This window comes from Manacus candei, unplaced genomic scaffold (genome assembly GCF_025592945.1).
Source record: "Manacus candei isolate 608988 ecotype Guabito, Panama unplaced genomic scaffold, ASM2559294v1 h1tg000043l, whole genome shotgun sequence".
NCBI classification, from domain to species: Eukaryota; Metazoa; Chordata; class Aves; order Passeriformes; family Pipridae; genus Manacus; species Manacus candei.
The window spans coordinates 16,325,284-16,352,277 of NW_026138091.1; the positions used below are offsets into that span (position 1 = coordinate 16,325,284).

Below are 26,994 nucleotides of genomic sequence, written 5' to 3' on the forward strand. Positions count from 1 at the left end.
GAGAAGAATTAATGGGATTTGAAATGTCCCAGGGATCAGAGATAGCTTTTTAGGACAGGTAGATATGATACAGAACTTAGGAGAATCATCCATGGCAACTGGACCAGTAGCAGAAGGCCAGCTAGGATACCCCAGAGTATCATATAAGGTCACTAAAGGAAGCCTGCAAGATTGGACCAAGACATCTAAAGGTGGGTGCCTTCAGTGTATGTTTGCAAGTGAGGTACCTAATGGTATCAGCTATGTAAGTCAGGTACCTCATGTCCCTTTTAGGGACCAGCCTAGTCAAACAGACAAAAAAGCTAATCAGCTAACCGGCCACCAGAACTATTTGCTCATGGCTCCACTGACTGTAACAGGATATTAAACACTGTACACACACATAGGCACCTAAATTTAAGTGTCTTGAACCCCATCCATACCTCCAAGAGCCAGCTGTCTAAGTCACTCCACTCAAAACCAGAGAAGTTCACAAACTTATTTCTAAACCAGGTTATTCCTTCTAACCACTTACTTCACCCCACCAACTATAAAAGGAAGTGGGTATGTGGTCAAATGAATCCTAGTCCTTTTCTAATAAAGAAAACTCTGCAAACAGAGAAACTGATAAAAGAAGTGGTTATAATATCACATAGTATTCATGAACACTTCAGGGAAATCCACAATTTATTGCTTTGGCTGTGGAAGGCTCGTTCTTTAGTCTGAAACTAGGGTAAGAATCTACGATCCCACATTTCACCAAAATACATGTCCATTTCCCACCTCACCTAAGATGAACTTAAGAAGTAAGATACGACCTTTAGGAATGTTCTTAGTAACAGAAACAAATATGAAGGCAGAGAAATATCTTCCAAGGAAAAGCAATGTTGCTGAACTTGCTCCTCAACTAACATGGAGCTTCTTGCTGAAGAGACTACCATCTGATGCTAACATTCAAGACACATATAATTTCACAGTAACACCTGAGGGATCATGAAGTCACTGTATATGCATTTAATTATGCCCACCCATTAGCTCAATGACTTTTATTGAACTGTTCACCACCTGAAGTTACCTGCTTACTCTGCAGGTAACTCCTCTTACTCCTCTTCCCAAGCACAGCTCCCTTGCTTTCTGGGTTTTTTCAAAGGTTTCCTTTAAAAGGTATGGGGGAGGTTTTGTTTAGCTGTTTGTGGGTTTTCTTGGCTTGAACTAACAGCAAAACCTTTAACAGTTTCAACATTAACCATAAATATACTATACCTCAGAGCTGGGAAATTTATTTTGGAAACAAGAAAAAACCCAGCCCCCAAACCCTCCAAAATTAGTAAGACATTGACCTTTATACATACCCAGATATTGTCATAGCTGTTAAAACATGTTTGCAATCTATTAACAGCCACAAAGGTACTTCATTATTTTTATTTCAGTGCAGGTTAGGTAACTACATGTTTTTTATTATGGATCTAGGCCCATAAACTTTCAATAATCATGTTTAAATTCTTACTTAGATTTAATGGGTAATTTCTATTCAGCAAGTTGCTTTCAGATAAGTCACTTTTAAGGCACATAGTATATGATTAGGTACAGATATGGGTACACACTGTTGAAGCTATCTCTAAGTGTTCCAGAATTTTACACGTTATTTTGGGCTACAAGAGAACTGAAAGAGCAATGCCCAAGAAAGCTTTAATTTACATATTATTTGTGAATTAAAGGTACATACCAGTACATCTTCCCTATGCCTAACTGACACCTTCTGGCTTACATATTCAAGAATTATACAGGTATTGTAAATCAGCTGATCCCTTTCTTGGGTAGGCGCAGGTGCAGAGTCAGACCTCAGACTGCTGTCTTCCTGACCTCTTTCCTTCCTGTCCCTATTTCCATCTCTATTCCTATCCTGCTATATCCACCTCTGAGGCCAAAGCAATGCTTACACAAATGAAGTCAAAGGGTTGGGAAAACAACAGAACTGCATCCGACAGCTTTGCACCTCCATGCCACTTTCACACATCCGGCTCAGAGCATTGCCCCTCTGTACTTCACCTCTAATGACAGACAGTGTAACAAGTCCACATTTGAAAGAGAAAGGAACATTTACTAAGTGGTCTACATTCTGTGGCTTTCTTTTCTCATCCCCAAAGATCTTCACAACACAGGAAGAGAGGATGTGCTGCAGGTCATGGAATAGAAGGCACAGGAAAGGCAGTGCCATAGTTTGGAGAAGAGGGAGGAGAGAAAGAAAGGAGGTTTGAAGTATATCACTGCAACATGGATCAAGACCGATCTCTCATCACAGAGGAGCAGCAGGGCTAAAATAGACAGAACTGTGCTCTCTCTGCATCTCACCTACATGCTGAAACACCACAACAGCATCGCACATCTCACTAGAAGAGAATAACTTCTCTGAACAATAACACTACACTGAAAACTTGTATTCAGATGAGCACAGTGGTAGTTAGTCCTTTTGCAGGTGACCATTTTCCAGGATGTAATCTCTAATAAGATACAGTCTTTGCTTTTCAAGGCTATGGTCTCATTTTCTGCTACTTGCAGTATTTTCCAGATAAGAATCTTTCCAACTGATCGAAATCAGCCTGTATAATTGATATGATCAAACCATAATTTAGCATTTCACTATATTGACCAGAATGGCAGTTCTACTATGAACACTCTTACAGATCGATAGATAGTGAATATACCAAGCTAAGCATAAAATACCCCAAAATGTCACCTCAAAGTGTCGAGGAATTTCTCTTCACTTTTTTTTTTTACTATTGATAGTTTTTTATGTAGTGTAACTTTTTTGTACTGTTGCGTGACCCACAGCAACCCAGAGTTATCCTTCGGCGTGTGCACACATCATTCTCAATGTAATTTTCACTGATGAAGACAGCAACAAAATCCCTACACATTTTAGAGGAGTCAAGATTCCACTCTATCAATATCCATTATATGTACAGCTTTACAAACAGTAGAAGGTACTGTCTTTGAGGGAAAAATAACATTTATGGTTTTGATCACTGGTCAAGCAAAATAAAACGCAAAATTTTACTGAATAATTTTAACAAACTTTACGATTGACATAACAGGCTTTTCATAGGCTTTGTTACAGCTACACTAAAGCTATCGTGTGTGACAAGCCAACCCTCTAAGCACAGCAGGCTGATGTTCAATGTTTCAACAAAAAGACTGTCAAATTGGATTATTTCTTGCTACTATATAATCATTGGTAGACATTATGCAGATGGAAGTAATTCAGAGATGTTTTAAAACACACACAGAGATGTTTTCTCTCAATTCTAGTCCAAATTGCACCAACATAATTTCCCTGACTTCAGTGCAATCATGCTGTGCAGGTATGAAAAAGGACCAGAACCACTCCCCTGCCATTCTTCCTTGCTATCCTTACAATGATAAAAATACCAGTATTTTGTGAGAAAGAAGTGATGGGTTTACCAAATTCTGTGTTCCATCCAGGAAACTCAGAATGACAAGATTATCAGCCTTGTTCTTACATGTAACACATTATAAAACAGTCTAGGTTTTTTCAGTCAAATTCTCTGGTGAATGCAAGGAGGGAGGGAGGCACTTTCATTCCTTTTCTACAGTGCTTCTAAAAAGATCAGAAACAGTCTTTTTTTTTCCACTAATGTTACTGATAGTGTATTAAGACACAATAACGGTATTTAGTATCAGGAAACCCTATGGTATGTCCTGTGTTACATACTTTCTGCTTACACCATAAAATTTAAACATTAACACATTACTATTACAAATACTGTTCTCATAGCTTTTTACTGCACCATTTCTGCAATCAAGATTCTGACAACTAAAAAAAAAAAAAGGCCAACAAAAAACCCCAACACAATACTTCGTTATATGTTGAAGTTTAGTGTGAATTAAAAGATATTCACCTAAATGATTACTGTTATCCAAAAAGTAAGCAAGGTGATCCAATTCATAATTCTGTATCTCGAGTTTAAAGACAGAAAATAAGCTATTCATATTAATCCCTTCAAAAGAAATACTGCAGTATTGTGAACACCTGTTTAAAATAATTTCATTGCACAGAGACGTTCCTTTTACTTTCCTGTACAAGAGATAAAGTTAAATCAACAATATAATACCTATATTGGTAAGGGAAAAAAGATAAAAAATACTATTAAATACTTAATGACTGAAGGCAAATTACAAATTAAAGCAATAATTTTTAAAAATATACTTTGTTATGGCTCAAGTATAGGTATTATTTTTGTTAGGAAGTAACATCCTAGCATCTCTTCAGTTTTAAAAACAAATTTTAAAATCAGTGTGCAGTGTAGAGCTATCACTCCTACCTTTCACAATGAGAACACCGAATTGCATGAATGGCTTATACTGCATTGTCTAACAGGGCAATATAGAAGTGCTACTTGATTAAAAGCTACTAGTTTGAGTCTTTAAAACTGAAAATTAAGACAGTATTAATATGAGTATACCAAAGAATTTAGCATAAATATTTTTGGTCGAAACCAGGGCTTTAAAATATTTGTTTGCTTTTATGAATTTTTATCTTAATATTCATTTATGCCATGGTTATGCCATTGTTTAAAAGACAGATGTTATAAATATTCACTCTGTAAGGTTTACTTTTTGTAAGTAAAACTCAATTTCCACAACACTGCAGATTTTAAAACACACAAGAACAATTAAGTACACAGCTGGAACAAGGTTTCAGATAAGAAGTTGTGCCTGTTTGAAAGTAAACAAGCCAATAAAAAATAAAATGCCAGCAATAACCTAAAGTTCAGAGAAACTAGTGTCCCCTCCCTTCGGGGGTCATCGCCTTCAGGAACGATCCCAAGCAGAAGGCGTACCACCGCGGTTTTACTGCCCCGAACTTTGCATGTTTCTACGAGGCCGAGCATCTACAGCCTGACCCTGGACCTGCGGCTGCCAGCCAGGTGAGTACCAGGGTCTGGTTCGCCCGGGAGGTCCCCAGGCAGGCTGGACTACGCCAGGTCTGGGATGCGCCGGGCGAGGGAGAGCTGCCGGGTTGAGAGGTGTCTGCCAGAGCACAGGCGACGAGCCGGGGCCCAGCGGAGGCGCAAAGCGATCGAGGGGACGAGCCCTGCCTCCCTGTCTGGGGTCGGGGAGCCCAGCGCTAACCCAGGGGAGTGCAGCCTCCCCGCGGCACCGCTACAACCACCGGCGGGCACCGCACCGCATCCCTCCGCCTCCCTTCAGCGGCCTCCCCACCCGCTGAAGGGACACACCGGCAGGGAGGGAGGTTCTGCTCAGCTTTTGGAGATATTTTAAGCGGGGCGCCAGATCCTGCCCCTGGGGCGCGGGCCCGGGAGCGGGGACGCTTCCACCCACCCGGCTCGGGACGGGGCCTTGGGGCGGGGGAAAGGACGGTGCCCCAGCGCCGAAAACGCCTCACAGGAGGAAGGTGAAAGCCAAGCGCCTTGCGGGCCCGGCAAAGGGTTAAAGAGCAACATTTCCCCCCCACCTCGGTCTGACAGGTCCCGGTGCCCCGGCCTCTGTCAGCACCTCAGCCCGCCGGGAGAGCCGGAGCGCAGCCCCCTCGCTGTTGGAAGCGGCGGGAAAAGGGAGGCGGGTGCGAGAGAAAAAAGACGCGGAGAGGAGCCCCCTCCGTGTCCCTCACTGGCGCCGTACACCCACCCCGCGCCGGAGCAGCGTGAAGGAACAATGGGGGAGAGAACCCGCCGCCCCCGCTGAGGGAAGAGAGAGGGCAGCGGGGAGGGAGATCCCGCGCCCCTCTCTGTTCTTGCCCGGGGCGGGACGGGGCTCGGCGGCGGCGGGTCCCGCAGCGAGCCCCGTCCCGCCCCGGGGGAGAAGGAGGGCGGAGGGACGGAGCGGGGGAGGCAGGTCTCCAAGCGCCGCTTCGTCCCAAACCCACGGGGAGCCCTCCTCGCTCCAGCTTAGGTCGCACCCCCCTCTCCCGCCAGGCCGGTTACCGCTGCCGTGGCCGCCGAGTCCTCCTGCCTGCCAGAGCCCGGCTCGCCGCTCGCTCCCTCCGTCGCCATCTTCCCACTGTATTGGCTCCAGCGCGGAGCGCGGTGCGGAGCCGAGTGGCGGATCCGTCGCCGCCAGGCGCTTAACCCGCTCCCCGCCGGCAGCGAGCCCGCCGGGAGCGGGGGCGCTTAACCCCTGCGGCGCCGCGCAGGCGAGGCTGCCGAGCCGAGGCGCCCCTGCGCCGGCCGAGGCGAGCGACTCCCGCCGGCGGGCACTCGGACTTCGCCACCCACCCGCTCCCCGCCCGCCATGCGGCGGCCCGGGGCCGGGCGGAGGGGGAGCGAGACCCCGCTGCGGGCGGCCGGCGCGCAATGGTGGCGGAGGGGAGTGTCCTCGCCACCGCGCTACCCGGGCCCCACGCAGGCATTGCTCTCCTCCCTGCCCTCCCCCGCGTCTTGGCAGCAGGAGAAGGAAAGGAAAGATTATGGACGGGGCAAAAAAAAAGGGGGGGTTGCAGTGGGGTTGGCTTAACTGATCAGTGAGATCCTTAAACCAGATGAAGTCTTTGAGGGGAGGGCATCATCTGGGGGTGCTGACTGGAGGAGTCATCTGTCCCTCCCCGTGCCCTGTGGAGGGATTTGGGGGAACATTTCTGCTGCCAGCCATTGCTTGCTGGATTATTTTCAAGGCATATTTTCAGAGCCTGTGTAAGAGTGGACCTCCAACGTATCAGGCCCAATGCTTTGGTACCTCTCAGACCCAGTGCTGAAGCCCACCCTGATTGGGTTGCCCTTTGCCATTCCAGGCAGGTACCAAAGCTGAATCCTGTTCTAACACCTCCAGAGGAAGGTTTTGGCAGCTGAGCTGAACCCACTACCACGCAGGCTCAATGTCCTCCACCCAGGAGCACTCCTCCACTTCTGCTGCACTGCCCATCTCCAGATTCCTCAAAGTCTGCTTTGCTCTCGCAATGGGGACCTATACTAAGACCAAATCCAAATGTACGCTCCACTGGAACCAACTTTACATCCATTATAAGCTGGATTTGCAACACTGTTCGCTCTGCAGCCACACATAACTTCCACAAACAGCAGGCTCCTCTGAGCCTTGGCAGGCTCCTCTTTCATAGGCCTGCCTAAAGTCTAGACTCATGCTGGACTAACTCTGTTGGCACCGTGACCAGACAGAAGTGGACCAATGCCTTGATCAAAGACAGCAAATGTTCTTCTAAGCATGCTGTTCCTAAGGATGGAAGTAAAAACATGCATGAACGTTTCCCCTTTACATTACCGGAAAGGGAACTGATGAGTGATTAGTACAATAAACTCCAACCGTAACGTAAATGTGCACTGAACAGCATGAGCAGAAAGCAGTGTATAGGATCCATCATGGGGCATATAAAATCGAGTTAAACAGACATTTTCTGGTTTAGGGTTTGTTTTTTCTTTCTCCTTAAAAATTATCTAGGTCTCCTCCTACTGAAGTTTTACATTTTTATAACTGTAGTGAGTGCTCACATCCTTTCCACCACTGAAACTGAGAAACTCTATTGATGACACATAGCCTAAAACAACTTGTTTTTCTCAGTTCACAGCACTCTGTTACCATTTAATTTGTTTAGGATAAACTGTTGCTTTTATTGACAGCAAAGTAACATACATGGCTCATAGTTATTATTTAGGTAAATCTGGAAGAGTGTTTGGTGCTTTGCCTTCAAGAAACTCAAGGAAAAGTCATTTGTTTCCCATGAACTCTGTCATACTTCTTTCCAGAAGGGCTTTAAAAACTGAAGTTTCTTAAATTGTTTGAGAATATCTTTCCTCTTATTGATTCCCATCTACCATTGTTATGGCCAGGGTTTCCCTGTCGCATTAGAATCATCTGCTGACCATCACAGTTACTTATGTGTCTTTCTGAGTTGGTACAAAGCATGAACGCAACATACTGTGTAAGTACTATTTTTTAACTCCATCCACATCACAGCAATGATGCAGCAAAGACTACGCTATTTATCTCTTGCTCTGCTGAGATCATAAACTGGTTTAGCTGATATTTTATCAATTACCAAGCGTACATTTATCAAAATAACAATGAATATTAGATTAGTCATAGCTTTCCATCTCAGACTTGAGAACTGATCTCTCTTTCCTCATCTGAAGATAAATTTAGATTGATTTCTGAGAGAGATGGGAGTGCTCAGATCTCAGCCAGCAAAAAATTTATAGGATAGATGGACCAGCAACACTTCATTTCAAAGCCTGTCGCCAGACAACAAATATCCAGCATGTCATCTAAGTGTTGTAGGTAGTTTGACCTGCTGTTGTGGTCAAAAAGATGACAGACATTCTTTAGAAGGAGGAGTGGTCTATATTTCTTCTTTATGTCATAAAATGAATTGTCACAACATTTTGAAAATATTATTGATTTTTGTAATTTTATGAGACTATCTTGCATGTTTATGCTTCTTTGCTCTTTTTTTTAATGAGAACAACAAGGCTTATGGTTGGCATGAGAGCACTAAAATCTATATTAGATATTACCAGTCACTACTGGGAGTAGATTCTTGTGCTGCACAGCAACCACTGCATCATCAATGATGGTGGTAGAGTCCAAAAGTGTTTGTGGTTTTCCTGCACAAAGAACACCTCACACTTGGGATCATCTTCAAAGTAGGAAACATGTTTTTCCTTGATTGTTAGTACCGCATCACTGGACAAGGTCTTAGTTATTCCCTGGTTATTTGGTTTATGCTACTGACATCCTCTCTCAGAACTGGCTTTAAACCCTTGGTAATACAACATCTACACACATAATGAATGAATTCAAAGTGAGGGACAGCATGACCTCATGACTGCTCCCGTAGTGCACTGTCATTGCTATGCCTGCATTATACAGGGCAAAACACTTTTTTAATGCATGGCTAAGTCAGAGCCCTTCTAGGAGAAGAAATTGCCTTTGCTTTTACAGACAATTTTGTCACTACAGTAAGGCAAAGGAGTTGCTTTTCTCAGAGGAAGGTGCTCACTCTTTTACTACTAGCACATAACTGGCAAATTGAATGCAATTAACTCTTCTTCTGCTGTTCTAGTTTTATCTGGCTTGAGTGACATAAAGAAAAGCTCAAGCCTAGGAGCAGGCCTTACAGTGTAGTTTTAAATGTATTTCTTTTCTGTGATTAGAGAGAGGCGGCACACAGCAGTGTAATGTGTCCACACCTTGCAGGATGCAACTGCTGGGCTGAGTGGTGCACATTCCCTCCATTAGCACACAACTGCTGTGATAGAAAATGTGTGCCTTGGCTTTACATTGGTAGGGAAGCAAACTGCAAAACTAACCACTTACATGGGAAAACAAACCAAAAAACCGTGTAAAATAGTATTTTATTATCCTTTTTTTTAAAAAAAATAATAAGCCTGTGTCTGAATTTAAAGCAAGGAGGAGACGCTGAAGTTCCAAGATAAATTTTTACAGAATATTGGATATCTGAGAAAAAGTGATTAATCACTGTATCATCACAATCTCTCCAAAGGTCATCCCAGTGCAAACTTTAGACATTTCTGCCATCATCCTCATCTAGGACTCATCAAGCCAAACCAAACAACAAATTCAAATACTGCACTGATTACCTCTTCAGGGAACTTTGGTTTTGAAGACTTATAAGCAATACAGAGCTCTGAACCATTAACTTGGGCTTTGTGAAGAAGGGGTTGCTTTCTTTGGAAGATGGCACACCACCGTCCAGGTGAAATTCAATAGAAATAGAATCAGTATTCTAGAAGGCATGTTGGCTGCTTCAGATGGTGTTAAACTTACATTAAAAAGAAAGGTGAAAAGGAGACAAAAATGAAAGCATTGAGAACAAAATAGAATCTCCAATAGGCATGAACAGAAGAGATGCTTTAATTGACTATGTAGAAGGAGCATAGCTGATAAAAAAAGTGTTGGAATTGTTGATTTATGAGCATAAATTCAATGGTGCTGAATATTACTGTAAGCTGGTAACATGATTCGCATGACTGGAGTGTAGAAAATTGGCTTTAGTCCACTTAGAAAGGGAAAAGTGCACAAAAAAAAAGGAAAAAAATCAAAATACAGTGTTCTGTGTGTCAGCATTACTGACATCTCAGGAAAGGTTATTTGAATGTTTATGGATTGTGTTTTAATGTTTAAAACATAAAATGAAGCATTTAGTGCCTACTGCAAATCTCACATCATATTAAAGAACAAAATGACAAGATCCTTAAGTATCTTTTACAAAGAAAGAGAAAGCTGCTATCACTGAGCCTTCACCTTGAATGACATTATTCTACCAATAGTGTAACATCCTGTAAATATCTAAAAATTACAGGTGACAAGTCAAAAAGTTAACCTTGAGCAGGAGGATTCTAAATGAGACCTCATTTTAACACAAGGAGAGGGAAAGCTCACTCCAACTGGAATCTAAAATTTGAGTGTTTGCTGTGCCTAAGTTTTGGAAATTGGAGCCCAGAATAGAATCCAGAAACTAAAAATGGGTACAGCCTATGAATTCGAAACATTTCTTTTAGAGAAGTTTTGCAGTCTGTGTTATGCAAAAAGATCACACGCTATCTCCCTGGAGTTCAAATACATAAGCTTTCCTATGAGGAAGAAAATGATAATTCATTTGCTGTCAAGACAAAAAGGAGTGTATACAGCTTTTTAAATACCAGAAAGATATACGACAGTTAAAGTTATCAGACTGAAAACGTATGAAAATATTCGGAAAAACTAAAAGCTCTGTTTTGTTTCTCTTTTTCATTCATCTTCTCATTGGTACCAGTAAGGAATGTGAAGTAAATCCAGAAGAGATTTCTCACTGAAGCAATAAAGGTACAGGAATCAAGAATTCTCAAAACCAGTTTCCCTAAGTAGGCATGATGACTAACATACTTTTACAGACATCAGCACTTCCAAGCAAAAATTCCACATTTTTTTTTGGACACAGGAGAACTGCTTGCTGCTGTGATCATATTGGCTGTAGTGGCAGGAGGCAGGGGAATTCATGTGTAAGTGCCAGACGTGGAAGAATTTGTTCCTTCACTGGCAGGAGTTATGCAGTGATCTGCAGTGCTGGGAAGTACACTACCTCATTCTGGAATTTAACTCTTTGCCCACAAATCACCACGTGGTGCAATTAATTTTTTCAATGATTATTAAATCACTTTATTGCAGATTCTCTTCTTTTTATCTTTTCTTTTCTCCTCCCTCCCCCCCCCATAATCCCTTGATTGCTAACCCTGCTGTTTAGGCACTTGCTCCTTCACTTGCTCCTTTTCACTATACAAAAGGTTAATTTTGACATTTTCTTCTGCTGTTGACATCCTGTGAACAAAATTGGATTGCTAAATGCCCCCCTGGAGAGATGAGGCTATACCACTGCCAAAATGGACCTCTGTATTCTAGAAGAAACTAGCCTAGAATTGAAATGGTAGTGCACACAGTGGAGGCTGTCCTCCCTGCCAAAGCCCTGCTATGGCTCCAAGAGCTCGCTGGGCAAGCACAGCGCTGTGTGCAGGCATTCAGCACATGAAACAGCTTCAAGAGGACCTTTGCTCTGTAACTGTAGAAATAAAACATCAAGGAAGGTTAATCAACTCATTGGCAAGAAGGATCAGTCTCACTAAGGTGGTAACTACCTTAGCACTTGGATTGAACATCTGTGTGAAGGCTTGGCAATGGAATGTTTTTTGTATTGAAATGCTCCACTAGGGAAAAATTCCCTTGCTAATGAAACAAAACTGCTTCAATAGGTTCTTAGCTCCGACACTGACACTGTGGAACCACAGCTCCTGTGCTGCTGACACAGAACAGAAATCATTGTGCTGAGTTAATTCCCACCTGAAAAACAAGCATTTACTAGAATAAGGAAGCAAAATTACTTGCCTGTAGGAAAGTGATATACTTACCCATGCAATTCAACCTTTGCAATGTAACTTTATTTATACTCTCAAAGTTGAAAAATTATCCTATGAAAAGACAAGAGATTTCAGAGTGTGTGTGTGTGTATGTGTTCCATAAACTGAACAAACGTGATCATATTGCCAAGACTCATAGTTACCCACCCAAAGATAGGTAACTCACATGTAAGTCTGTGGTTCAAGTTTATGAGTAACACATGTTCTGATGAATGTTTTAATCAGAAAAAAATAATTCACTGCAACAGACTTCGTGAAATCATAAGTTAAAAAGGTGAAATTATAATTCATGTGGCATTCTGTATGTATGCAAAATTCACTTATTTCCATGTAAATGAGGCAGACAGAGGAAAAGCAATGAGCAAGAGAGAGATAACCCTGTCTAGTTTTTCCTGTCAAGCACAAGCATCTTTCAATGTACAACTGCACTAAAATCTTTAAGTCAGGGATTAGGGATTCTGCCTTTGCTGTACCATTTAAATTCTGGATATCCATAAGATTATCTTTCATTAGAATTTTGCCTAGCATGTCCCTCAAGACTGATATATTGTACACCGTCACTAAGACTGTATGGGACTTTGGTCCCCAATGTGTCATTTGCCTACCTCACTGGGAAATAAGTGGGAATTAAATTAAAAAAATGAATATGAACTAACTTTATTTCAAAAATAAAAAGAATGTTTAGGCTCCTGAGTTTCATCAGCTTGCAATGGATGCTGAGGACTTTCTTGCCTTCTGTGCCTTGACAATTTCCTCTGAGGTTTCAATGTCAACCATGAATATAAAACCAAAAGCTCTATAGAAGATCTACTGCAGCCAGAAATCTGTATGAATATAATGACTTTACAAAATATCTCAAGAGACTGAATAATCTTGCTGCAGGACAAAGACAGAAGAAAAAAAAGTCAATGGATTTGGAGTGAGAAATATGTATGTAATATTTGATCTGTGTTATTTTAAAACAACTACAAAATATGATTCATACTAACCTAGGACTGGATTACCAATCAGTCAGCCTAACCTCTTCCAGGTCCTGGAATATGTATTACATAGTCCTGTCTATAAAATGATCACTTTAACATCAGAATTTTTGCTGTATCTTTTTCTATTCAAAAAATGTTGAATGCGTTAGCTTAAAACTATATAAATTCTGCATTATTTATGACATAATTAAATATGTCCTGATAGATATTGGTGACTTTTTCTTAAGGGCTATCAAATAAACAACAGCTACTAAGTAAGCACCACAGTCTTTCTGGGTCTGACAATATTCGGGCCATTATTTCAATCTAAAAACAAAGACAAAGGAAAGATCAGTGACTTGATAAGGACCACAGAACAGTTTGGAAACTGTAGCTGAGAAAGGAAACCCTGGAATACTGGTTTCCAGCTTCTTGCTCTTATTGAAGTGACCATCTGAGTAAATATATACATTTAATGAAATGAGATTTAGATGTCCCTGTGCCAAGATAAAGAAATTGCAGTGGAAATGAACTGGTATTTTAAAAAATGACACTGTCAAAAAGGAATGCTTTTACAGCTGAGAAGGACTGCTTTGCAATGAAGTTTATTCTACTCTCTGCTGTATATACCACTGAGATACAGCAGTATTTATAGAAAAGCACTTCACAATGCAAGTCCTCTTTTAAATTTAATATGTAGTTTGTCCAAAAAACAGTTGATTGTGAAAAACATCGGCATGACATCCTATCGTGGAGGGTAAGCTATTCCAATTAGAAGTATAAATGAACTCACAGAAACACTTCTTTTGAAAACAAGACTCTTTATTGGTATATAACAAGAGAATAGTGGTTGTATTTCCGAAGGTAAAAGGTATCCCAAAGTATAAAAAAATCAGCATGTGTGGGATTTTTGGCTTCTGTTTAGCCTTTGAAAAGCTTTTTAGATATATGACCTCTTAAGGGAGAGTTGTTTTGCAGCGATCACTCTAGAAACAACCAGAACAGAGCAGCAGCCTAGAACAAAGCTGCTTCTTGTCCATGACAGTGTGAAAAGATCGCTCCCCTGCCTTTATTTGAGGCCCCTTAGGAAGCCTACAGGATGCTGGTTGCTAGGCAACGCCCCAAACTGCAGTGTATATAGCATTAGGTATTAATTATCGTCATGGGCCTTTTCCATGGAAGATGAAAATATGCAATTAGACACATCACAGTATAAGTAATTTTGCATTCTGATGGACAAGCGTTATTAATCTGCAGAAAATTCAGAATTTGATAAATTGTTCAAAGATGACTTACTGTGCCAAGTCTAATATTTTATTTTTATCACGATATTGTTTTGCAATTGCAGCAAGGGGATTTGAACAAAAATATGGTTACAGTAAGCTGTTTAAAGTTTCTGAACTGGAATATAATATTGTTTCGTTTGTTTCCCTGATTAAAGTGCCTAGCTCTAAACTGATCTTTACCAGCACTTTATTTTGAGTAGTTCAGGTCAGTAGTTGAAGAAAAAAAAGAAAGCCTTAGAACATGAAAGGTATAAAATAAAATATTGCGTGTTGCAATACAGATGTAGAAATAAACAAACCAACAAATTAAATCTTGTGAAAGAGGCAGGGTGTAGTCTGGCAGTGTCTACCTTGAGATAAGTTTCTTCATTTCATTCATCATGCTGGCTTGTATTTTTGGGAAAGGAGAGCTGCTCTTCCTTCTCTAGCATTGCCTGCCTAGCTAGTCATTACTAGTGTAACAGGACATATACATGGTACATTCCACTTTTAAGGGGATACTTATCCCTTGTATGAGACCAGTTATACCCCATGAAATTAAACAGGTTAGCCAAGAAGATACTCCAGTTAGTGCAAAGAAAAATGAAATTCATACTAAAGCAAGTCATTACCAAAGGGGAAAATGTAATCAGCAGCATATTGGAAACTCCTGTGAAGTGGCAGTGACAAAATATAACCAACAACAAAGCAAATAAATTACTGTCTCAGGACATGAACTGAGTAATAAGAAAATTAGAGAGAGAAATTATTAGGCTTTTAGCAACTAGTGGAAGAGAAAAAGTGCTAATTATTTTCCAGTTGAAGAAAGAAAATGAGACTGCGGATGGGAGAGGCTCAAGGAGACACTAGTAAGAGATTGTGTAACTGAAAATATTTTTACAGAGAAGAATGCCTTCTCCCACATCTTGAATACGCTAGTATTTGTGCAGAGAGTGTGAAATGCAGCAAAGGGGAACTGGAAGCACTTGGTTTGTGCCATCTGCAGATGAGACCCATATTGGAAGGTAAAGCTCCCGCTCTGTTTCCTGAGTTGCATGTCTTTAGATAGATATGTGGCAGAAAACTGTCATGAATATTGATGTCTGAAAATTTGCTTTGAGATGCTTCGGTAAATGGAGCACTAATCAGACTGGTACTATGCTGCTTCAAATACCCATAGAGCATGCTTGCCAGCAAAATTATCAGGTAGGCAACAAAAATGATAAAATCAGAAAAAGACTGAACCTGTCTTCTTCCAGTGAAGAAGTCCAGACATTCCATTTCAATCAAATGGGGGCAACAGTCTCCATAATAGCTCTCAATTCCAAAACATGACTGCCCAGTTGCTGAGGCCACTGAATGTTTTTTTTTTCACTGCTTCCAACTGGAAAGATATGAGGAGCAGTTATTTCATTCACAGTTTAGACAGACATGCAACTGAGACAAAATTACAATCCTTTGGCCCTTCACAGAGATAAATACGCTTCCATGAAAGCTAGACAAACATTTTTTGAATGTTGTTGTCCAAGCATTGCATCTTACCAATAGTATGTGTACTTTTTAATGAAGTAGTATGTTAGGGAAATCAGTTATTTTAAAAATTAAAAGATTATTCCACAAAGACATGTTAAGGCAGAGAAATGAGGAAATTAAATTAGTCTTCTTAAAAAAGGAAACTAACATACTGTAATTTTATAACGAATGTGAATGCATATAACTTCCTGTTGTTCATATATTTATATATTTAGGAAGATCTTTCTTTCAGATAGCAGAGATTTTCCTTTGATAGCACTTCCAAAGCACATGGATTTGCTGTCACTCCTTAGTTCTGAGGAGCCAAGATGTACTACATGATAGCAACCACAAATTTCAGACTGGCTCAGGATGTGTCTGTACTAGAGCCTGACCAATTTGTTTATGTAACAGAACTCACACAGCAATCTACAAATAAGTGTGAGTCACATCCTTCCTTATTTGTAACACTGATTTTTGACTACCTGCTGCAATCTTATGCATCTTTGTAAAAACCTCCTCCTCCTTACCTGATATTCATTTGATCAACGTGTTTGTCTTTTTTCTCGCTTGCCTGATTTAAAAACCTCACATAAATGAACATTATATTTATGTGTATTGAGGTTCTCTATTTTTCTTACATTTCGGGATATTGCTTTGAGTTACTCTGCACCATTTCTAGTAATTTGACGCAGTGAATCATGGGCCTCAAGTTATTTATTTCCTGTTGTGTATCTTGTTTACTTCCTTCATTTTTCTCATTATGAATAAGTTTTATTTGGTTTAAGATTCTTTGATCAGAAGTTTTCCTTAGTCAGCTATTGTATTTAATTACTGACTATAACTAAAACTGTCATCTCATTTACACTTCGGTGTCTGTCTGTGATATTATTATGCTTGATTCAGTTGTCTTCAGCAATGTTTTCTCTCAGAACCAGATCCACAAAGAAACCTGTTGCCTGATTGCCCAGCAAGCTAGAAGCTAGCTTTGGAGATGCCCAAATCCAGCATCACAAGCACCTTAGGTTAGGAATTTACACTTATGAAACCGGTTATTTTGTGAAAGAGACAGCAGGGGCAGGGCTTTTTATGATTCTGAAGCCTCAGTCCCACTTTGTTCATACAGATTTCAGAGAATCTGGACATGAGCTGTTCTAGGTGTAGAGATATCACCTTCTTTTGTATCCTTGAACTTTGTTATATTTAATGGAGACCAGATTCTTGGCTGTTGTACAAAATAAACAACCAAAAGAATAAAGCAATGCCATTGCACACTAACTGCAGACCTGACCCTGACCTGTAATTTGCTTAAGCCAGAACAGTATTTTTCAGAGACCTATTAGAAAAAAAAAAAAAAAAAGAAAAAAGGGAAAAATTCAATTTAGTGTTCCACAGTGCTTGGAAATAAGTGCTTAAAGCATCTAGTCCCATCTAGTTCACTTTTTCTTACAGCTTTACTGAAGGTTATACTGTTACTTAACAAGAAGAACCTTTCTTGCACAGTTTAGCCAGCAGGATTACAGGAAAGCAATAATTTGCTCAAAGAACTGAGAGAAACACAAATGCAAATGATAACTGGTCCCTACCCTAAAAATCCTGAAATAAACATTTTTCTTCTCATCAGAAATGTTGCTTCAGGATGAGGCTTTGTAAAGTCCTTAGGTCTGTTTCTAATGGATGTACCTTTAATAAAACAGCTAGCAATACTGGTGACAGGGCTAGAGATGTACTCAGGTTCAAAATAAAATAAATTTCTCTAAGGTTTCAAGTTTCCTTCTCAGGTGTGTATTAACTGAAGTAATAGAAACATGACATTCAGTAGCTGTACCTCAATTTCTTTCCCTGGAAACTCATTCTCATTAGCCTTTCTTTTTCTTCACATGCATGTTACTGAAATGTAGAACACATTGACCAAAAGGAATTTACCCATTATCACTACAAAACTTTACATTTTTCTAGTTGTATGCCATTGACATGGAAGCATTTTCTACTTGCTTTAATTTCCTTTGCAAAGGCTTAACTCAAGATAATCTAGAATTCCAATACTTTTATTGAAAACATAATCTAAAATCAGAGAAAGTCAAATATAATTAAATAAACTGAACAACATTCCTCTTTTCATTATCCTAGCTAAGCTACATCAGTACATTTTGTATTATTTGTACTGGAAGAACACTTCTGGGGAAAGTTTTTTTTTTAGTCTACTAGCTGTCCCATTCAGTGACAAATTCTTCTTGAATTCCCTCCTTGTTTGGAAACAGAGGCCTCCTTCATCATATACACTCATAATCCAAGAGAACAAAAAATCATTATGGTGTCTGCTGAAGGCTAAAAAGAGAGATTGGGGTAGACAATTGTGAAGTGTTTGCAGTACATAGAATTAGAAAAGCTCATTTGTCTGATTTACAGCTGCCAACTTAAAAGGTAGTTCAGAACATGAGATCTGCCCTGTGCTATGGTAAGTAATAGCCAGAGCCTCAACTAAGGAGAGGCAGCAATAATGGATTTTCTGAAGACTTTCTTAGCATTTTTTTTCCTCTTCTTTTTCTTGTTAAGCCCCTGGTTTAGTTTTTATGACGCTATACCTATGTTTCTGTAAAACTAGCATGCTCTGGCCTTTTAACTTCTGGATCTCTTAGATTTTTGTTTCTGAGCACTGTACTGAAGTTGTCTGGGTTTTCTACCTATTTTCCTAATTAGTGTTTATTTATGCACTGTTTTCCCAACCTGATGGCACATTAATAGGCAGGAACATAGTACAGTTTGTCAGACTGTTCTAAATATTCTGGCCATTTTAGAAACTTGTTGGTCTTATTGACTGTGTATAAATGTCATGACCTACATGATGCAGGAATGAAAGAAACGTAGTTGAAAATAATGCACTTGCTGATGTAAGTAAACCATGACTGATAGGAAATGAGCCTACACTAGTGGTGCCAAGATCACTATAGAAACAGAATGATCTTGTGGAAAAATTCAAAATACTAATCAACTGAAGAAAGACACAAAGTCTGTGAGTGCAACAGAAGAGAAAGAAAGCAGCTACTAATGCCCCTACTGATAAGGCAGTAAGAAATCCTGTCATTTAAAATGCCATACCAATGTTTATGATTCCAGTTGCTACACATGGGTGGAACTGAAGAAGAAAAAGCTTTTCATGATAGAATTACAGTTACTCACCCTTCTATATTTGTTCCAGCTCTACTATCATGAAGCAGGTTTTGTAAACCTCATGTGATCATCTGGTGAAGTTTGTGTGGTTCTTCTGTATATCTGTGTTAAACCATAGGTTCCATTTTGAACATGGAACTACTCAGCCTCCTGTGCTTTCCTGTCACATGATGTTATGGGAGAAGTCCTGTAACCTGTATGGACATGAGAAGATGTGCTGTCTGAACTTCTGTGGTGATCCATTCAAATGGGATATCATTGAGTGAAAGAAATGGTCACTTCTCAAGACAGATTTTTCAAATCTGAAAAGAACAATGGATTTTTTTCCTGAGAGCTTTGATCATTTTGTCTGACTGAGCATAAAATTACCTGAAATACAAGGTAGATATTCAAAAGGTTCCTTCAGAATAAGCTCAATCAGGACAACATAGAAGAAAGGGAATGGACTAACTAGAGGTGAAGCCATATTTTAGAAACAGAAGAGGAACCTGATCTAAGCTTAGAAAGTGCTTATTCTGAGGAAAAAACTGAAGAACGGAAATACATACTAGTATTTTATTGTTTTATTTTAAGTCATAAATAAAGGTTAATTTTAAAACAGGTTTCCAATCAGAATAAACTTTTAGAGAGGGGAAGCAACTGGAGAGTCAGAGATAGTCACCAATAGCTTTGGAACCCTAGGGCATGTGGACCAAAATGTCTTTATAAGAAGGTGTAGCAGACAAAAAGAAATTGTTTCAGAGAGGTTAAAGACAGACACTGTGCTGGACCATACTTGCTCTGAGTTGACCTAGATATTTTCCACTTAAATTTCTATTGTAAGTATTTTGACTTCTTAAGTAATGGAATACTATAAAATTAAGAACTGGTACTAGAAAATTATCATTAATTTCCATCTAAATAAAATGTTTTGAAATGTTGAGAGACACCATCTTCTAATAATAACTTTCAGTGATGGATAAAGTTACATATTCAAATACAGCAAGAGCCTCCTTCAGCAAACACCCTTACTTAGTAAAGGCACCATTACCAGTTGCTACACAAACAGCCTGTTAGTACATGGACTGGTATAAGAAGTAGAACTTTACTTATGCTTTCATCTTACTCTTCTTTCCCCTCCTATGCTCATCTGGATTCCAAATTTAGTGACAGTTAGATCTTTCCAAAGGGAGAGAACAGTGATGTGCCTGTAACATTCATTTGTGGCTTGAGCTTTCCAGGTGGTCAGAAGTTCACAGAGGTTTGAGCAAACAACTGGAGATGCAACTGCTCTTTCTTCTCTGTGCAGTAAAGGTGGATCTCAGGCAAGTTCTGGATAAATGTGAAGTGAGTACTAGTAGAAAAAAAAAAAGAACTCCTTTATATATAATATAATTTGAAGCAACAACAATATTATTACCAGGGCACCGCATAGAATATTATCATTTTGGAGATAAAGTGTGATTATTTCATTACATTATCTTCCAGGGGAGATGGGGTAATCGTTCATATTGGTAGTCTGTACAGTTAGCTGCCTTTTTATTCCTTATGTAGAAAAGTCATACCAGTATATTTGCCTGATGACTATTACCAAGGAAGAGGGAGTCAGCAATGGCCGCTCAACTGCTGTCGCTTTATTGATCTATTTACTTTTTAAGTGAATTGTTGGTGAACAAGGAGGGCTTGTTGAAAGGCAGATAGCACAAATGTTTTCCAGCACTAAGATATCATGTATGCACAGTGCTGAGAGAAAAATATTTCAATGTGGAAAAAAATAAAGGCAAGTGGTAATATGACTGTACTTCAAATTACACAGCATGAAGCCCATCACTTGAACTGAATCAGAAAAGATGCTGGCTGCCCACATAATTCTGTGATACTATCAAATCTAATAGGAATAATTGCAAGTCTAGGAATGCTTCCAAATAATTTTGCTTAATGATCTTAAACTCTAAGGAAGGGATGTCCACCTATTGCTTAATTATTTAATCTATTAAAGGACACGTGCATAATGCAGCAGCTTATCTGCCCATCAGTAGAACTCAGTAGGAATATAATCCTCTCTAATTGTTCTGCGCTGCTTTCCTTTTTGGCTGATGAATCCAACCAAGGACTGTTACAGCCTGCTAGGACACTGGACCTGTTTAGAGAGGGAATTGCTATCACATTCTGTAATTTAGCTGCCCTCACAGATTACCTTCACTGGGAAAACAGAAGAGTACACAAACAGTAAAGCACTTTAACTGTGTGGGGCTAGGCTTGTCCCAGGCCTGTGGCTTCACTGATGGCTGAGGTGAACAGATATCCAACCTCACTGCACTGCACTTGGAGCTGCATGCAGAAGCACTAATTTTGACTTAACTGTTCCATAATCATACTTGCAAGCTGACAACATTATCAAATTTTTGCATATGCACGTCTCTATTTATGTATATACACACACACAAACATGCAGGTAATACATGTATGCATCAAAAATCTGAAAATTGGAAATGCTTGATGACAGGGCTGGGAAGACAGGTTTTGCAGATTTTTCTGTATCACACATTATACAGACAAGTGATCCAGGCATATGTCTTTTTGTATTTTGTATGTCTATGTACACACACTATGTATTAAAGATCAAACATTCATAAACTGCTATAAACTTGTCTATGAATCCCTCTAAATTAACTCCTCTGGATGCTCAGGTGGTGATGCAGATCCTGTGTGATGCAGATCCTGTGTGAATCCCCACATCACAGGGGTATTCCAGCATGAAGGTATACATTTTGTCTTGTTTCCTCTGATGTTTTTGAAAAATATCAGTTGCAGTTAGATAAGGTGTGAATGAAGGTTGAGAATTCTGCAAGACTGGAAAATTGCTTCCTGTTCTGCTCTTCCATGTTCTCGATTCAGATCCGTGGAAATTAATAAGCAATGTAGTTACGCACGTTAAGAGAGTAGAGAATTAAGATATGAATTCAAAATGGAAATGCAATGAGCCACATAAAATTTAGTCACACAACCTAAAAGATATGCAGTCTAGTCCTAGATTGATTTGTCTGTACAGGGAAAATAAAAAGTGATTGTTTCATTTGGCCTTTCTGGGATCCCTTTGAATCAGCATTGCTGGAGTTGATCCTGAAGTTGTTACTGGGCTTTCTCAGTCCTGCTTGCTTAACAACAGGAAGGCCCATACTGCACACTCAATTGTCTGAGTTCTGTCAGGATTTCGAAACTATGGACTCTTTCTCACTCCTGAAGTCCTGGTGAGGTAACTATGGTAAAGCAGTTAATCCACAGCTAGTGGAATTGGTGAAGCTGAATTTCTTAGGGTCTGTGTAGTATGTGTGAATTAAGTATATACTTTAAATACTCTCACCACAATACACTCAGCTCATCCTTATGTCCCTTTGCCTCGCTGCTGTGATACCTGTCATCCTCCTATCTTCCCCTGAAGTACACACTGCCTCCTCCCAAAGCCCCATGCTATGCTCTCTCCTCACATCACAGTAGTCCCCCAGCCTACCTCCCTCCCTAACCCAGCTCTTCCCACAATGACACACCAGCACTTTGTATAAGTCTGAGCTATTTTTTCTGCTTTTAGCTGTATAACCTGGTAAAATGTGGATGCTAACTGGCCAGTCAGGGCATGTCTGCTGATTGACCAGCTAGATGCTGCTAAAGAAATCTCACTGAATTCTCTCTGCCTTTACTTCAAAGGAAGTGCCATTAGGGTCTCTCTTCTTTAATCAGCAGCTAGATTTCAGTGTAGACATTTGTTGTATTTGAGATCTCTAACCATCTGCTATATGGGGTTGAAATTGGTCAAGGAGCATAAAAAATAATGAGAAGTGAGTGGGGTGGGCGGAGGAACTGCCTGCCAGACTGCTAAAAGAAGAAACAAAGGGTGTAATTTTGTAAACTTCATGTCATTGGAAAGATAGGCTAGAAAATAAAGCAAGTATACCCCAAACCAGACAAAACTAAGTCTACTGTATCTTCAGAGTTGCTTAGGAATGATTGTTTCACTTTGTTACAGGAACACTGCAGTAGAAAACACAAATTTAGGGAGCCAATAACTTATTTCCAAATGAAAGTGAGGTCTGAGAGAAAAGCCCTCCTGTATCTTTTATATTTATAGAACAGTAAAGTGATATCCTGCTACCAACAGTGCTATTCACCACCATGTGATATTATTTGAAATGTCTTATTAAAGCAACTGATTTTTTTCTCTAAGTTTGAAAAGAGAAAGATTATTTGCCACAGGAACCTAAAAGCCAAAGACTATGTTGTGTCTTCAGGATAGCTCAGGGCAAAGTGTGCTGGGGAACCTACTCCTTCCAAGAGCAACCCTTGGAGGTGGTTTGGTCTCCGACACACTGAGCTCTCCTTCTTTCCTTGAATATGGGACACAGAAAATTATTGTGAACATCTGAATCTAGTAGCTGCTCTGGTCTCTCCCACATGGGAAGGGAATGAGGTAAAGAGATCTTGCTCTCACATAGCAGCTGGAATGCAAGCTGAGAAGTGCTTCTAAGGTCGGGAACAAGTATTTTCCCATTGGTGTGGATGACAGGTAGGACAAGTTATGACAAAACAGTGTAATTTATGCCAATAAAAATGTTCTACACCATTTCAAGTTACATTCTTATTTTCACCTGAAACTATAGAATCTAATCTTCCATTAAAAGTGACCCCCAAGAATAATTTCATTATTTTTACTGCTAAATAACTGGTTCCCTTTTCCTTTTGTTTTTCTTTTCCTTTTTTGTGTGTTTTGCTTCCCACTGTCTATTCATGATCTGAGCAGAATGCTACCATGTGGATTTAAGGTATGATTTCTGCTCCTTGTTCTTCTATATTCTTCTAGAGCTGCAGGACCATATCAAATGATTTGTATTTAGAAACTAGAACTTGCCTTTGATTGTGAATGCATAGCATAAACTTTCACTCCTGCTTTCCTTTCTACTGTGACTGAAGAAAATTTCTGCACTTACTGGGAACATCATGGATATTAAGGAACTCTCTAGTGCTCTTTTTTAAAATGTCTTCTGCAACAAGTGGAAATAGGCAAATGATCGGCAAAATATTACTCCAAGATTTATTGCAGTATACAAAAAGAAGAACACATTTCAAAAATAAAAACCATCACTTGGCTTGCAGAGAAACAGATGGGCATGAATTACACAACTAACTAGAAAGAAAAATAGACCAAAGTAAATGAAATGCTGGTGGTATGAAAATGAAACATTTTGTTTTTCTGCTGACAGTCCTACTTATAATGGAAAAATATTCACTCTGTACTGTAGTGTAAGACAAAATCTATTACACTAAAAGAAGATATTACTAGATTGTAAAAATGCATGGTCTTGCCAGTGGAATGGACTGTTGCACTGAAGGGAAAACTACAAATAAAATTTAAAATTCAGCAGTTCTGGGCCGAATAAGAATGATTTCTGTTCTTACATATTTAAAACTTTAGTTGAACACATAGAACAAGTAAAACAAATTCTCTTATTATGTGCTAGTGTTGCATATATTTTTTTTAATTGTAAACTTGTGATGACATTTCATTCCATTTTTTCTCAATACATTTTTCTGTTATCATTAATTACAGTTGTGTTTCCACAAGCATCAAATATTCCTATAGAATCTATCACTTCATCTTTGGCTTTCGAAGGGCAAGTGATGTAATAAAACTGAAATTGTTAAATATCAGTTAATTCCCACAGTAATTACTTAAGTATTATTTATATCACTATAACCCAGAAAGATCTCAGATGAGGCTGAAGTAGATATTGTGCTAGATATTATCTAAGATTAAGTTTAATATTCTAAACCATACTAATCTAGCTCAATAAAGAATGACTACTTTACAAAGCTTCAGCTGTGCTGCAATAATCAGACTTTGTAAGAGTATAGAGAATGATCTAATTGTTCTACGTGTTTGGGGCAGATGAGCTGCTCTAGATTCCCACTGAACTGCAGGACAGCATCTTTATTCTTTCTGGGCATTTGGTGCAGTGCTGATCGTGAACATGTGGGAAAAGTACCAGATGACTAACCATAGGACAGGACCACTTGCATGCCACTGCATGATCATGTAAGCCTCTGGCAAATTGTTAGCTGTACTTTTCTACCTGTTGGTGAGTGTGCTTGATTTTTAGAAACCTACTGATATTTGGGCTGTCACATGATTTGGGGATGACATGGATTATTACTGACATTAATTTTAGACAACAGCACAAATTAGCAAGAGTCTTTTTCCAAAAGGATTATGTAGTCTAAATAAAGAAAAGACAAAGAGATGTATTAGGAGAAATGAAATATCTTCTTTATTTACTAGATGAGAAACACGAAGATTAAGAATTAAAATCTCCTTCCATGCAGGTCAGTGGGAATTTTGCCAGTAACAGTAACTGGATTGGGCTTTTACCCACAAGGATGATACTGCAGTGGTACAGCAGAGACAGGAACTGAGTGCAGGTTTTCTGAATTCTGGAACAGAAAAGGGAACGTTGGAACACTTGTCTTGATTGGAGTTTGGTAGGCATATGAGCTCTGTACTGTACACCACTAATAGAATTACATTTATACATCAGCGTGGTCAACTACAACAATTTCCATCCCAGAATCAGTATCTAGAACTTGGAAAAGTGCCTAAGGGAAGGTGTATATGCTTCAGGAGGACCAGTCCACTGTTTTAATGTTCACTGCAGCAAGCTCATCAGGGTGCCAACTGCAATGCATTTCTTACCATCTGGTTCTAATCAATCTTTGTGTGGCACCATGCCTACCATACACAGGTTCCCTGCTGTAAAATGACATGTTACCACACAGCAGCTACTCATTATTTCAGTCATTGTGCCCTCACAATGTCACGCGGTGCCTGAGGGAGTCTTATAAATGCATGTGCTACAGTGAGGAGCGTGATGCTCATAATGCTCTTTACTTTATTTCAGCAGACTGCAGTGGATTTAGACATGTTCCCCACATTTTAACAGCATTTCAGCATTACAGAGGACATTTCTTAGCAGAATAATGACCACCATCCTGCAGCACATAGTTAAGGATGTGGAATGAAGAGCAGCAGGACACAGTACTGACAGAGGGAGGGGTGATGCTAATGGAGATACACTATTCACTTTTTCTGTGCAGACTTTTTATTTTAACAGGGGACCATGTTGCTAATGCAAAAAGTTTAAGGAAAAGAAGTTCCCTTATGCAGATGCACAGTATACATTATCTTTTTCCATGAATGCTACAAACTAAGCATGACAGAGGTTAGAATTTTACCTTAAAGCCCCTTAATTAAGATTCCAACAAAATCACCACCCACATTGAAATATGCAAAAATTAATCTTTGTTTAATGTCAAATACTGCAGACTGAGAAATTAAAAGAGAAGATCTCAAAACTAGTTTTCTGACCTACATGTTAGACTTAATGCAATGCATGATCTGTGAGAAGGGATAGGCATAAATAGAAACAATAGGTAATCTGCAGAGAACAATCCTTTTTGCTAGTAGGATTGTACATCCAATTAAGCTCTGAATAGTGTGTCTCACAAATATTTCAAACTTTCAGCATAATGATTTCAAACTTTCATTTCCACAGAGGCTGTTTATGGCCCCTTATACACTGTCTACAAAAAGTATGGTCTGAATATTCCCAGTAAAAAAAAATTATCCCACAAGATGAAAGGTCCCCTCCAGTATCACAATACTTAAAGTGTTTTGTAAGGGACTCACTCTGGCCTCAGATGTCATGGTGTAAAATGAATTCTGAAATAACTGGGATTACAGTAGTATGAAATAGAGGTAAGTGAAATCATATGTAAAGCAATGCTAGAGATTTTGTTCATAGGAGTGAATTTCTGACGCAGTAATTGCTCATGGTTTTTTCTCTCTCCTCAGATAAAATGATTTTAATAAGATAGATTAACCAAGCACTGATTATACACAGGCCTTGCAGGTCCATGCACAAGGCTGTTTATTGTCTTCAGACAAGGGTAGGACATTTTGGTATGCCAGTCATGTTTGGTTTTTTCCCCCAGTGCTCTTTTCTCTGGAGCTCTCTCCCCTTGGTCTCACTGCCCTCTTTGCTCCTCTCAGCTGCCAAATGCTTCTTCCAGAGTCTGCCCTGGACCTGCGGAGCACCCCGAGGTGATGGCCCTCACATCTGTCACCATCTGGTGCCTCTCTTGCCCCACTGTAGTCATGACTCTGTAGCACACATCATA

The 26,994-nt window shown here is 39.7% G+C and overlaps 2 protein-coding genes across 3 annotated transcripts in view; one reads left to right on the forward strand and one right to left on the reverse strand.

The window, feature by feature from the left end:
* CTTNBP2 (cortactin binding protein 2) overlaps positions 1 to 6,116 on the reverse strand; it is an 80,719-nt gene extending 74,603 nt beyond the window's left edge. For both annotated transcript variants that reach the window (XM_051795403.1, XM_051795402.1), the window contains exon 1: positions 5,946 to 6,116. In XM_051795403.1, the coding sequence (XP_051651363.1) occupies positions 5,946 to 6,014 (69 nt within the window). In that variant the 5' untranslated portion in view covers positions 6,015 to 6,116. The remainder of the gene's footprint in view (positions 1 to 5,945) is intronic.
* The window catches only part of CFTR (CF transmembrane conductance regulator), a 219,361-nt gene that overhangs the window by 163,218 nt on the left and 29,149 nt on the right, over positions 1 to 26,994 (forward strand). The gene's annotated exons all lie outside the window — the stretch shown is intronic.